Below are 14786 nucleotides of genomic sequence, written 5' to 3'. Positions count from 1 at the left end.
TTATGACCTTTCCACCTGTTGTTCCCTTGGCCCAAAAACTTTCTGAGTCTTCACCTGGCGACCTTTGTATCACCCCAATGTCAGCCAAGTCACCTCAAAGGGGCCTTTCCCAGCCACACAATCTAAAGAGGACCCAGTATCCTCACACACCACTTTCATGCCATCACTCAGATTTACTACGTACATAGCATTTCTCACTACTATCTTATTCATTTCTTTGCTTATATATTGTCTCCCCACTAGAATAAAAGTCCTATGAGAGCAGGAGCTTCATTTTGTTCATTAAAGCCTCCCAGCATCTCCAACAGTGCCTGGCATAGAGAAAGATCTGGAAAACACTTGCCCAATGAATAAATGGGTTACTTATTTATTACAGCCTCTACATGACTTGTAGTGAGGAGAATGGATAAGCAAACTGTAGTACATTCACATAAGAGAATACTATTCGGCAACGAAAAAGAATGACTGCTGATAATGCACAACAGCACGATTGGATGTGAAATACAGTACGCTGAGCATGTACTATATGATTCTGCTCATAAGAAAGGCCAAGAACAGACAAAATTAATCTACGGTGTTAGAAGAGAGAACAGTGGTTAGTAATCTCTAGGATGGGGACTGACCAGAAGGACATGAGGAAACTTTCTGTAGGTTTGAAGCTACTTTGATTGGCATATAAGATACACATATTTTTATAATACATTTGCCGAAACCCACCAAATTGTGCACTTCAGATTTGTACATTTCCCTGTGTGGAAATTTTTCCTCAAATTGAAAACAAACAAGTGAAAACTACTTTTGTAAATAGAATGGCCAACTTCCTAGTATCAGTCAATTCAGAATGAAATATCACTTTGGTTTAGCTCCAGTTCAGAGACTATTTTGGAATCCTAGGCTTTAGCCTATCATTTTAGAATCATTTTAGAATATCTACCTGAGCTTCTTTAAGCTTCTTTGTGTCGGTGGTGATGGGAGGAAACAGTTTGGCTCTATTTTTTACCACAAAAAATGACAGTAATATTCAGTGTGGGTCTGGCTGAGGAAGAGGTTCCTGTTGGTTTTGATTTTTTTGCTTTGTTTCTTTGTGTGCAAAGTAGACTTTGCCTTATATCTTTGCTCCTGGGGTGTTTTTTCAGGTAAGCAACAAGGGATGCCAAAGACATGCTAATCAGTCCAGACTTCTAAGTGTCACTCCTATGTATAAAAACCTAAAGGAAGTGATCATCTTGAAAGCGTCCTTCAGTTTGGATCAAAGAAATGAGTTTGCTTTAGCAAACAATAACCACATTTTATCCTTGTCAGGATAAAATCCTTTATCTTTTATCCCAAATTCTTCCATTGGTTACCCTCTCACCACCACCACGGTAGTGGGAAATACCTCCCACCCAGTAGCCAGCTTTATAGACAGGCAATGAGAAGCTCAGGGGAGTTGGTGGCTGCTGTGAGTTAGCACCAAACAGGGTTCCTGGTTTGGTTCGTTGTCTGGACCAGGAAGAGTATGCTGAGTGGAGTTGACATAAATTTTCCAACAAGGACTGCACCCTGAAAGAAAAAGTCCTCAGTCTAACATCCTCATCCTGATTGGTGAGCAATCCTTACTACTGATTTCCCTGTGCACAATCTTAAGTTCCAAGCTACAAAGCACTTCCTCATCTCACATTCAGTTAAAAAGAACCTGCCCTTTACAACTTCAGCTAAAAGATGAACCCCTCTGACACATACAGGCAGGTAGCCGAGTGTACATGTGTTGGGTTGGCATGATTTTCATAGGTAACAACCTTATGTGCCTTCCGACTCAACTCAGGAAAGCTTTTCCCAGGGCGGGCTGGCCTGGAGTGGAGAAGTATCTGTCTGAGAAGCCACACCAGGACACCCAGCCCTGCAGCCTCCACGGGGCAGCACGCTGGCCCTGGTGACAGAAACTGCTGCTCCAAAGCCAGGGTGGCTCTTTCTCAACAAGGCCCACCCAGGAGCCACTCGGCAGGGAAATGAGTGGGAGTTGACCCCAGTCTGTTGAGAAGAACAAGGAGAGGACAGGAAGGGATTCTACACCAGTCTCACTCCAAGCCTACAAGTAGCTCAAGAGTTGTGAAACTCAACCTTTTACGGGAAGGCTGGAGCAGGATATAAACAGACAAGATGCGACATTTTCCCTGAAGGAAGTTCAAAGCTCTTCCGATGAGTCTGATGAGGGTTCGGTAAACTTTGGGTGTCCTCTGTGTCTCCAGAGCTTCTAGCTCTTGCCTGAATAGGAAAAATTCCAAAGGCGAAGAGAGATAAGCCAATAAATAAAAGAATAAACAAGAGAACAAGCTCTACTTCTTCTTTTTCCCTCCATTATGTAAACCACCAGCTCAGGAAGCAAGGCCATGATCACGGGCATGTGGACTTTTTTTTTTTTTCCAAAAGTTTGTACATTTTGATGGGGTTTTTTGTTTGTTTTACTGTGGCTTCTGCACTTCAAATCAGCACTTGCAGGTAATGGGGTTTTTGAATAGTATCACCGGGTATGAAAAGTCTTCCCAGGAAACCACAAAAGATTGTTCATTTTTTTCTTTCTTTTTTGGTCAACATTTTGCCGCACTCAAGTCAGTGTAAGTCCTAGCAAAAAGACAGTAGTTAGGACACAACTGTTGCAGTAGATGACGTGACATTGGTTGAATTTGTGCTGACATTTGTGTAACTCCCCTTGCTGTTTGTGTTTGACTCATTAGGGGGCACTTGACTGGAGTTGGCTCGAAGGATTGCTCCCGCCGCGCTGCAATGTGGCCGTGGCCCCGGTTCTGGGGTGTAGGTAAAGGTAAGCCTGGTGGAATAAATAATTCCATCATTACGGACCAAAGTTACTGGAACCTGGACTGGCTGCCGGACCCATCTCCAACCTTCTCGGAATGCAGAAATGTCTGGGGCAACACAGAGCATACTTTCTCCACATCTGTACATAGTTTCAGCTTCTACATCCCCAAACCACACTCGTAAATTTGGAGTGAAATGCTGTCCTGAAGTTCAAGATTGCTACATCCTCACTGCCATTCAACTGCAGACTTTCTACAACAGGCACCGGTGTGACTGGGGCAAGGACAGGGCCCGTCCCCTCGTAAAATGTATACTCTGCCTTATCCGTACTAATGATTGTCCAGGAAGCACCATCATTTATCATCTCTTTATTTGGTTCTTTTGGGCATGGAGTGGCCTGAAACCGAATTATTCTTTCTTGAGAAAGGCACAAGTACATTCTTTCCGTATCCTTAAGGTAAAATGCACATTTATGGAGCTGTGACACAGGATCATCTGCATCCAGTAATGCGGTCTGCTTATCAACTTTCCTAATTATCAATCTTGGGAGTGCCATGCCAGTAACTGAACACACAAGTGTGACTGTTTTTCCATAATGGATGTATCCATCGTGGACTGTGAATTCTTCTCCTTCTGATTCATCATCATCCAAGAGATGAATGTAAAGTGCTGCCCACTGCTGAGAACTGGCATGGAAATTACCTCCTTCTACATGCAAGCATCTGGTACTAACTGTCTGGGATCGAAGTCGATTAAACAGAGCCACCTTTGTCCCTGAGGCAATGCATAAGTCAGCATTTTTCAATGACTGCTTCTTTTTGGAAGGTTTGGAGGTGACTTTTACCTGTTTGCTGAGGAACACACCAATGTCATCACTACTGCCATAGAACATCTTTACAGAGAGCATGAAGCGCTTTCCCTTGTCTGAGTCAGATATATACAATGTTTTGGCAGTGCAATAGTTCTTTCCTTCCCAGTTTAGCTGCTGCATTTCTTGGTCACTATTTCCTATTCTAATAAATGCACAGGGTTGAGACTCTTGTTCAGAACAACCATCGCATTCCATTTGTTCTTTTTTTCCTTCCATCCACTGCCCATAATATACACAAAAGGAGGAGGGCAAAAAAACCTTTTTTCATTTCCATATGACTTCTGTGCAACTTTTGCACGAAGAATAAGTACTGTTTGATCCCCTCGCTCTTTTAAATAATTTCACATAGCTTCCCTAGTAAATCATTTAGGTGGAAGCCACTCACCAAATTTTCTTTTAATCCACACCATGGTACTTCAAGAACATGTTAAGGTAAGCCACACTTCGATGCACCTCAAAAGACCTCAGCCAGTGTATCTGTATCATTCTCCTTTCCTTTTGAGATCATAATGGTTCCGAAGAACTATAATGCTTCCATTTCAATGACAGTTTCATAATTTCAATGACCTGTCACAGCAGGTGCCATCTTCCATCCATGTGGACTTTTCAGTCAGCCAGAGCTGAGCCCAAATGTGCCCCTTGCTGGCTGCATGAACTTGGACACTCTCTTAACCTCTCTGATCCTCATTTTCTTCATCTCTAAAATGCGAATGACACTAGCATTTTCTCTCAGGGTTTATTGTAAAGAATTAAGGGCCAGCAAATCACTTAGCACAGTGCCTTGCACATAAAAAGGGCTCCATAAATGTTATGCCTTGACTCAGTAAATATTTTAGTAAGTAGCTCCCGTAGTGCTGGTGATTAATGTAAATAAGTGATTTAATTAACTAGAAGCAAATGGCTCTTCCTGAATTACCTACCCTGGAATCCATCTCTCCAGCTTTGCTAGAACGTAGCCATGTCTACAGTGATTTGGGGGATCTTGCTTATTCATAAAGGGACCTTCTCAGTAGACAGTGTGTTGAGAAGCCTCGAGTTGTAAGGTATGGAGGGGGTGGAAAACGATATGATTATCTTAAATTATTCAGCGGGCCAATCTGCAGGTTAGGGATTAAATTTAATCTGTGACCTCCCAAAAAGAGGAATTAAATCCAACGGGAGAAAATTGCAGGGAACAGGTTTCTGGGACTTTTTGTTTTGTTTTGTTTTCCTGATGCAGCCAGAGGTTATGGATCTTCTCAGGGACACAAGTGGTGAACACAGTCCCTACCCTGATGGAGACTGCATCTTAATAGGAGATGGATAACAAGCAAGTAAACAAGTAAATAAACAAGACAAACTTAGATACTCATAAGTACTGTGAATAACATAAAAACTGAGTGATAAGATGGAGGATTATTGGTGACAGGGGATAAATTTCTTTCTTTTTAATTGAGATATAACTGACATTAACATTATAGTAGGGGCTTCCCTGGTGGTGCAGTTGTTAAGAATCCTCCTGCCAATGCAGGGGACATGGATTCGAACCTTGGTCCAGGAGGATCCCACATGCCGCAGAGCAACTGAGCCCGTGTGCCACAACTCCTGAGCCTGCGCTCTAGAGCCTGCAAGGCACAACTACTGAGCCCACGCACCGCAACTACTGAAGCCTGCGTGCCTAGAGCCCATGCTCCGCAACAAGAGAAGCCCCCGCTCACCACAACTAGAGGAAGCCCGCGAGCAGCAACAAAGACCCAATGCAGCCAAAAATAAATAAATTAAATAAATAAATTTTAAAAATTATATTAGTTTCAGGTGTACGACTTAATGATTCAATATTTGTATGTACTGCAAATTATCACCACAATACGTTTAGTTAACATCCATCACCACACACAGTTACAAAAACATTTTTTTGGGGGGACGACAAATTTTAAGATCTACTCTCTTAGCAACTTTCAAATATGCAATACAGTGTTATTAACTATAGTCACCATGCTGTAAATTACATCCCCCTGACATTTATTTTATAACTGGAAGTTTGTACCCTTTGAGCTCCTTCACCCATTTCACCTACTTCCCACCCCACACCTCTGGAACCACCAATCTAGTCTCTGTATCTATGAGCCTGTTTTTTTGTTTGCTTGCTTGTTTGTTTTGGTTTTCTGTTTCTTAGATTCCACATATAAGTAAGATCATACAGTATTTGTCTTTCTCTGTCTGACTTATTTTACTTAGCATAATGCCCTCAAGTTCCAGCCATGTTGTTTCAAATGGGATGATTTCCTTTTTTCTTTATGGCAGAAAACTATTCCACATTATATATACCATGTTTTCTTTATCCATTCATCCATCATTGGGCACTTAGGTTGCTTCTGGCTACTGTAAATCGCGCTGCAATGAACATGGGGATGCCTATATCTTTTCAAGTTCGTGTTTTTATTTTCCTTAGATAAATGCTAAAGAACAAATTTCTGCTCAAAGTAAGGAAGGACCTTTTGTCTCCAGGAGCTTCCCAAAGAAACGGGGTTGTCTCTAGAAGTAATGAGCTCCCTGTTGCTGGAGATGACCAACCCTAGGCTGGATGAGCCATTGGCATGAGTCTTTAAGTCCTATGTCTGTGTAGCGTTTTACGAGTTCATAGGCACAAGATCAAGGGAGTTTATTGTGAGAACAATGGAGGTTTTTGTCCTTATGCCCTTCTTGCAGATGAAGAAAATGAGGCTCACAGAGGATACATCCCTCACCCAATGTCGCACAGTTGGGAGGTGGCACCACCAGGGTTGGCCCTCTGGTCTTTCAGCTCTAACTCCAGTGCTCAAGCCACTCAAGCAAGTGGTGACCAGCATCCACCCATTCCAGCTCATCACTGGAGGCACTTTTTAAAAATACAGATTCCTGAACATCACCCCAGACCTACCGGGCCCCAAACTTCACAGATGGCTTTTATAATCAGCAAATTCAGGGTAAAGCTACCTCTGGGTTGGGCGAGAGGGAGGTCTGACTGGGGAGGTCCCCACTGACACTGACAGCAGCCAGGTTTGGGATCCACTAGATGGCCTGTCTGTACGGCCTTTTCAACTCGAAAATGATCTGACCTAAAGCAGCTGGAATTTGGGGGCAATTTCTGTAGATCCACTGAGATCTGCTATTGGTAACTAGATCCAGTTCCCACTGGGTTTACTATTCCCAGTTGTTCACACAGAGCCCACCAGGCCTTTCCCTGGACAGATTCAAAGGTGCCAATCCTTCAACCAGTCCTGGTGAAGCCAGTCTCTCTCAGCATTTCCAGGGCCATCAGCTTCCTGGCTGCTGGAGCATCTGAGGGGACCCTCCCAAGTCCTGCTGTCGGCCCCGTGTCAAGAAGAACAGCTGCCTGCAGCAGGGGACTCAGTCCGTGTGAACGTGCTACAAATCAGTCTTTAGGTAGAAATGCTTTAATCAGCTGTTATCACATTTGACTGAAATGGTGGCTGGTTTCAGAGCACAGACTGACATGCAGCTGTCCCTATGGGCCACTGTCTTCCTGGCTTTGGGTGGGTGCTGCCTAAGTCTAGGGTAGCACGTGCAAAGCAAGAAGCAAAGCCCAGGCACTGCTCCATCCGGAATAGTGATTGGGCAGGTCTAGAAGAAGCCAAGGACTCCCTGGCCCCAGTCAGCCTGACCTGATTACTGTTTACAAGAGCAAAACCAGGAGGTCTGCATAGAAATGAAGTGCCCATAATCCAGGTGTGGGGAAATCCACCCACAGTCCTCCAAGCTTTACAAGGTACCTCAAGGTTCAGAATACTTAGAGACATGGTATGTTCTTACCATTGCTGAAGCCAGCAGTCTCCAAACTGGGGGTGAACGCACCCCATGGTTCACATGACTGTTAAGGGACATATTGGACCTTCTATTTCTACTTATTTTTATCTTGATCTTAAGATTTCTATTGCACAGTTGTCATAATACTAGATAATGCAACTGAGTTCTTCTTTCACGCCAGGCAATGTTCTAAGAGCTTACATATATAGATATTATTATTTGTACTTTATAAGCACAGACAGGTCAGCTGATCCCTCCAATGTCACACAGCTGAGAAGTGGCAGAGCTGGGATTTGAACACCACAGTCTGGCTACAGAGTTTACATTTATAACTACTACACGATTCTGTCTCATATATAAATACAATTTACAAATTTTAAACAAACTTATATGGGGGTTGCACGCTGAAGTTTTTGTTTCGTTTTTAACTGAAGAAGGTATTCAATAAAAAAAAAAACCCTTTGGAGAACATGTTGATGAATTCAGATAAAAAATTAAGCTATTTCCATGGGAGCTTCTGGGGCAGGAGAGATAGCTGTCAGACTCGTTAAAGTCTTAGAGTACCACCATGAGTTCAAAAGCTACTGGAGGGACTTCCCTGGTGGCAGAGTGGTTAAGAATCCGCCTACCAATGCAGGGGACACGGGTTCGAACCCTAGTCCGGGAAGGTCCCACGTGCCGCGGAGCAACTAAGCCCGTGCGCCACAACTACTGAGCCTGCGCTCTAGAGCCCACGAGCCACAACTACTGAAGCCCTCCAGCCTAGAGCCCGTGCTCCGCAGCAGGAGAAGCCACCGAAGTGAGAAGCCCTCGCATCGCAACGAAGAGTAGCCCCTGCCCGCCGCAACTAGAGAAAGCCCACGCGTAGCAACGAAGACCCAACGCAGCCATAAATAAATAAATAAATAAAAAGCTACTGGAAATGAGTCTTCTAAAGACCAATCGTTGTATACCATCTTCACAACTTTTAACATGTCTTTCAGTACTTTTGTCTAATTTCATATTTTTCTTTAAATCTGCTTCTTTTTTTAAAACTTAGTGAATTTTCAAAATAAACACTGTATTACCACTGCAAATGGAAAAGCAGCATCTCTTGCAGATGCCACCATCTCATTATAAAGTATTAGAAAAATTCTACTCGAAAGGTCTTGTTTTTAGGAAAATAATAACAGCTAATTTTTTTTTAATAGGAAGCAATGTTCTTGAATTCCAGAAAAAAAGTCCAGGCCGAAAATACTGATTGGAGAATTAGCCACACATTTAACAAGAAGCCTCCTGAATGCACACTTTGTCTTCAGAGTGGAAATAATTAGACAAGAGCTGACAAAATTGCAAATGCTTTCACGTGTCTCATAAGACAAAATGCTTGTTTTTGAGGTAATTTTGACTCTTTTAATATTTTAAATTTTACCCCCAATGAAACATAATTACATTGAGGAGGATATATATAATTATTAGAATTTAGCAAAAATTACTTCTTTGGTATACTTATTTAATCAAACCTAATTGGAATCATTTGTTACTAGAAGGACATGTAATAATTAGATAAGATGAATGAGTGTGCTCTTTTTATCCCTTAAGTCCATGATGTATCAATAAACTTAACTAGAACGGTGATCAAGAAGGATAATGTGTCTAATAACAGCTAATATTTTATAGCACCAAGTATTTTATAGTGCTAGGTACTGTTCCAAGTGTTGGAAATATATTGCTTTTACGATAGCCCTACTAGGCAGGCATTAATATTATCCCCATTTTACAAATGAGGGTCAGGGACTTTTCAGCAATTTCTGCAAGTTGACACAACGGTTGAGGCCGAGGTAGGATCTGAACCCAGGCAGCCCCACAGCAGGCTCAGTGCTGTGCTGTTGCCCATTATATACACAGTGATGTTGCCTATAGCACTTCCTGCACCAAGGGAGAGAGCTGGAAGGGAATGCCCTCCTACCCTCAACCTGTTAGGGACCTGCTGCTGGGCCTCCGTGGACTGCCCGGCTCCCTGTGGCCAAGTCAGATAAGTCGCTGCATTTTCCACCTCCAGTGGCGGGTCCAAAGTGGGAGGGCACCCCCCTCTATCACCAGGACCTGACATGAACTTGCAATAAGAACACTGGCCTGGGCTTCCCTGGTGGCGCTGTGGTTGAGAGTCCGCCTGCCGATGCAGGACACGCGGGTTCGTGCCCTGGTCCGGGAGGATCCCACATGCCGCGGAGCGGCTGGGCCCGTGAGCCATGGCCGCTGAGCCTGCGCGTCCGGAGCCTGTGCTCCGCAACGGGAGAGGCCACAACGGTGAGAGGCCCGTGTACCGCAAAAAAAAAACCAACAAAAAACATGATTACAGGCACATCCCAGGCTGATTGTGCTGTCCTGATTGTTGCTGCTGGTGTTGGTGAATTTGAAGCAGGTATTTCCAAGAATGGGCAGACCCGTGAGCATCCCTTCTGGCCTACACTCTGGGTGTGAAACAACTAATTGTTGCGGTTAACAAAATGGATTCCACTGAGCCACCCTACAGCCAGAAGAGATACGAGGAAACTGTTAAGGAAGTCAGCACCTACATTAAGAAAACTGGCTACAACCCCGACACAGTAGCATTTGTGCCAGTTACTGGCTGGAATGGTGAAAACATGCTGGAGCCAAGTGCTACCATGCCGTGGTTCAAGGGATGGAGAGTCACCCGTAAGGATGGCAGTGCCAGTGGAAGCACACGGCTTGAAGCTCTGGATTGCATCCTGCCACCACCTCGCCCAGCTGACAAACCCTTGTATTTGCCCCTCCAGGATGTCTACAAAATTGGTGGCATTGGCACTGTCCCTGTGGGTCGAGTGGAGACTGGTGTTCTCAAACCTGGCATGATGGTCACCTTTGCTCCAGTCAACGTGACAACTGAAGTGAAGTCTGTTGAAATGCACCATGAAGCTTTGAGTGAAGCCCTTCTTGGGGGCAATGTGGGCTTCCATGTCAAGAACGTGTCTGTCAAAGATGTTCGTCGTGGCAATGCGGCTGGTGACAGCAAATATGACCCACTGATGGAAGCAGCTGGCTTCACAGCTCAGGTGATTATCTTGAACCATCCAGGCCAAAGCAGTGCTGGATATGCACCTGTGCTGGATTGTCACACAGCTCACATTGCTTGCAAGTTTGCTGAGCTGAAAAAGATTGATCGTCATTCTGGGAAGAAGCTGGAAGATGGCCCCAAATTCTTGAAATCTGGTGATGCTGTCATTGTTGATATGGTTCCTGGCAAACCCATTTTTGTTGAGAGCTTCTCTAACTATCCTCCTCTGGGCCGTTTTGCTGTTTGTGACATGAGACAGATGGTTGCTGTGGGTGTCATCAAAGCAGGGACAAGAAAGCAGCTGGAGCTGGCACGGTCACCAAGTCTGCCCAGAAAGCTCAGAAGGCTAAATGAATATTATCCCCCATACCTGCCACCCCAGTCTTAATCAGTGGTGGAAAAAGGGTCTCAGAATGGTTTGTCTCAATTGGCCATTTAAGTTTAATAGCAAAAGACTGGTAAATGATAACAATGCATCGTAAAACCTTCAGAAGGAAAGGAGAATGTTTTGTGGACCGTTTGTTTTGTGTGTGGCCGTTTTAAATTATTAGTTTTTAAAATCAGCACTTTTTTTTTTCTTTTTTTTTTGCGGTACGCGGGCCTCTCACTGCTGTGGCCTCTCCCGTTGCGGAGCACAGGCTCCGGACGCGCAGGCTCAGCGGCCACGGCTCACGGGCCCAGCCGCTCCGCAGCATGTGGGATCTTCCCGGACCGGGGCACGAACCCGCGTCCCCTGCATCGGCAGGCGGACTCCCAACCACTGCGCCACCAGGGAAGCCCAAAATCAGTACTTTTTAATGGAAACAACTTGACCAAAAATCTGTCACAGAATTTGAGACCCATTAAAAAAGTTTAATGAGAAAAAAAAAAAAGTAATGAATGAGTTGTGTTGTTGCACACTGGATATCCTGATGTATCTCTTGCTATTAAAAAAAAAAAACACTTAAAAATGCTAGATTAAAATTTTTTAAATATATTTTAAAATGCATGACTGAGACGGAAAGAAAGTAAGGGAGATACCCAAAAGCCAAAGATGAGATGGGAGCCAGATTCCAAATAAGTCAGCAAGAGCTGGAACCAGAGGCATCTCCTGCTCCTCTGTGACCCAGAATAAGAGTTTTAACTGGTGTCATGAGGGAGAGGAGGCATGATGTAGGGACTTGGCAAGGTGAAGTTCAGACTGGTGACCACCGCACAAAGCTCAGTTTCCCAGCAGCTCAGTAAAAAGATAATCTATCTATCTATCTCTCTCCCTATATATATATATATATATATCTCTTCTGCTAAGCAAGAGAAGTAATACACTTATCTGTCACAAGCTTGACATGGATAAACCAGAGTTTATCCATGTTTTTACAGAACAATTTATACTACTTCTGTAGTGTAAAAACAAAAAAGAGTTGTCTTGCAAAGCAAAAGTCAGTTTTTTCAGAGAGAACCCAGACTTCACAGAGTTCCAAGAAAATTCCATCAAATATCAAAAATCACAAAATACACCAAAAACCAAAGTGCAAAGAAGAGCAACAACACAGTTGAAGAGGAAGCGAGTTAGAAAATAAATCTGAGGACAGAACATAGATAAAAATGGAAAATACCAGAGATTATAAAGCCTGGAGGATGGGCTGATAAGGTTGAAAAAATATTGAACTGGTGTTCCCTAAAGAAAGAATTAAAGAGAACAAGGAGATATGATGTTGGAAGAGATGACACCTGAGATTTTTCTAGAAAAAAAAATTTCTGAAGTAGATAAATGAAAAGAAAGAAGTATACAGGGCTTCCCTGGTGGCACAGTGGTTGAGAGTCCGCCTGCCGATGCAGGGGATGCGGGTTCGTGTCCCGGTCCGGGAAGATCCCACATGCCGCGGAGCGGCTGGGCCCGTGAGCCATGGCCCCTGAGCCTGCGCATCCGGAGCCTGTGCTCCGCAACGGGAGAGGCCACAACCGTGAGAGGCCCGGGAACCGCAAAAAAAAAAAAGAAGTATACAGTAACAAAATGAGAGAACACCAAAAACAAAGCCCTAAAAGCAGCCAGAGAGAAAAACCTGATTATCTTTTATGTAGCCAGAAGATAATTAAACAATATTTTCAAAATTCTAAGAGATAATAACTCAATCTAGAATTATATATACAACAAAGTTACCTTTCAATAATGAAAATAAAGAGATATTCAGATTTAAAAAATAAACAAACTCTTACAGATTTTGCCATGAGACCCTCACTAAAAGAACTTCTAGATTGTACCTCATATGCAAAAGTGAATGATGACCGAAAAATAAATGAAAAAGTAAACTGGTTGGGTAAGGGAAGGGACAACTGATTGCCATGAATGGCCCCCTACAAATTTCCTTATGTCTTATTCCTTTCTTATCTCTCCCTAATAGTGACTTTGACTGAGTGCTGCCCTAAGTCTGAGACCCTGTGCTAAGATCTTGATACACATCTTCTTACTAAGCTTTAAACAACCTGATGAGGAAAAGACTAGTGTTCCCATTTTACACACAAGGAAATGGGGACTTATTTTGCCTGAGGTCAGAGAGCATTTGGCTAATGTATAACTAATCCAGAGGGAGAGTCGAGGCATGTAATCTTGGGCTGAAGTTGTAACCTAGTCCCAATTCACTTGGAATCAAATGCAGTAAGATTTAATCTCAAAATACAAAGAAAACCGTTTATTTAAAAATTCTTATGAGGGGAGGAACTAAGGAGAAAAGCAGAGGATCAAGGAAAGTAAACATAGGATAACAGACATGGCTTTCATTTCTGAATATAATGGAGTAGATTGTTGCAGACCAACCTTCCCATAAAGAAGAACTATAAAAGCCAATAAAATACCAAAAAAAATCTACTTGAGGCTTTGGAAAGATATTGAGGCACTAGGACTTAATGGGGGAAAAAAAGCAGCTGAAGAATGATGAGTTGACATTCTACAGTCTTTTTTTCCCTCAGTGTATTTACTAATTCTGGTTATAGGGCAGGTGACAAAGAATCCCAGTGACCCCAGTCAGAGGACTTCTGTTAAGAGGTAAAGAAAGCAGGAAATCTTTTGGCCATCTGTGGGGCTAGAGAGATAAAATGAGAAGCTTAGAGGCCAGGACCCCAGTGAGGAACGAGAAGAATACTGAGTTCCAACACTATCAGTTTTCCCAGAAAGCATCCACTACCTTCTGAAGCTGTCTGGGCAGGAGGCTAGGAAGACAAATAGAAAGGCTCGGAAACTAAAAGCAGGGTTCTGGCAGTCTCACAGTGGCCAGGATGCAAGAATAAGAGTTCAAGCCCTACTAAAAGGAAGGATCTCTGCTTAATACCCCAGATTCATAGCTGGAACCCCTGGAGAGATCTACCCTAAAAGGGTGAAATAGAGATAGACAGAGGTTTGCCAAAACTGCAACCCAGACTAAAGTTGGTTCAGTCTCTTTCTTAAGATGAGCAGTCCCCACTCTCCCTGACCAGCTAAGGAAAGGATAACTCCCTCTGAAGGAAGAAAACATCATTTACAGTCTCAAGAGATAAAAGAAGATAATTTCTCAGATAATCAGAACCTATAAAAAAGAATCAAATCAAAATGCTAGGACTGAAAGATACACTAAGTGAAAATTGGAAATTCAATAGATGGGCTGAAGAGCAGTTTTAGACCCAGAAAGGACAGATTAGTGAACTGTAAGACAATAGAAAATATCCAGACTAAAGACAAAGAGAAAAAAGGATGGAAAGTACAGAAAAGAGTGTAAGGGGCAAATGGCACACAGTGAAAAGGGATAATATACGCAAACTAAGGATATGGAAAGAGAGAAAAGGGCATTATTTAAAGATAATAGACAAGAATTTCCTGAAACTGATGAAATATAATTCAGATTCAAGAAGTTCACTGAATTCAATCATGATGTAAACAAAGAAAACCACATTGAGGTATATCATAGTCAAACTGCTAAAAACCAGAAATATAAAGAAAAGCTTAAAAGTAGAAACTTCCATGGAATCACATTAAGACTGAGAGGTGATTTTCAACAGAGACAATAAAATTCAGAAGACAAGATGCTGAAAGAAAATAACTGCCCAGCTAGGATCACCAACTCCATGAAATTATCCTTCAAAATGAAAGGTCAAAGGACAAGCAAAACAGAGAATTCCTAGCCGTCAGAATTGCACTCAAAAGAAATACTGAAGGGAGTTCTTCTAACAGAAGGAAAATTATTCCCAATAGAAATACAGAAGAAAACAGAAAACCCAGAGAAAGGGTAAATGAAAATGAATATTGGACTTCCCTGGTGGTGCAGT

The 14786-nt window shown here is 42.9% G+C and overlaps 1 protein-coding gene and 1 pseudogene across 1 annotated transcript; one reads left to right on the top strand and one right to left on the bottom strand.

Annotated features, from left to right (window-relative positions):
• Nucleotides 1-2566: 2566 nt before the first annotated feature.
• Nucleotides 2567-4253, bottom strand: LOC116754376 (annotated as a pseudogene).
• Nucleotides 4254-9784: 5531 nt separating this feature from the next.
• Nucleotides 9785-10865, top strand: LOC116754279 (elongation factor 1-alpha 1-like). The gene is given in 3 exon segments (XM_032632772.1): nucleotides 9785-9887; nucleotides 9890-10795; nucleotides 10798-10865. Coding segments are annotated over 3 exon segments (1077 nt in total).
• The last annotated feature ends 3921 nt before the right edge of the window (nucleotides 10866-14786 follow it).

This window comes from Phocoena sinus, chromosome 5, assembly GCF_008692025.1.
Source record: "Phocoena sinus isolate mPhoSin1 chromosome 5, mPhoSin1.pri, whole genome shotgun sequence".
Classification (NCBI taxonomy): domain Eukaryota; kingdom Metazoa; phylum Chordata; class Mammalia; order Artiodactyla; family Phocoenidae; genus Phocoena; species Phocoena sinus.
The sequence above is the reverse complement of the archived record's forward strand: the minus strand, read 5'-3'. Positions and strand labels throughout refer to the sequence as shown.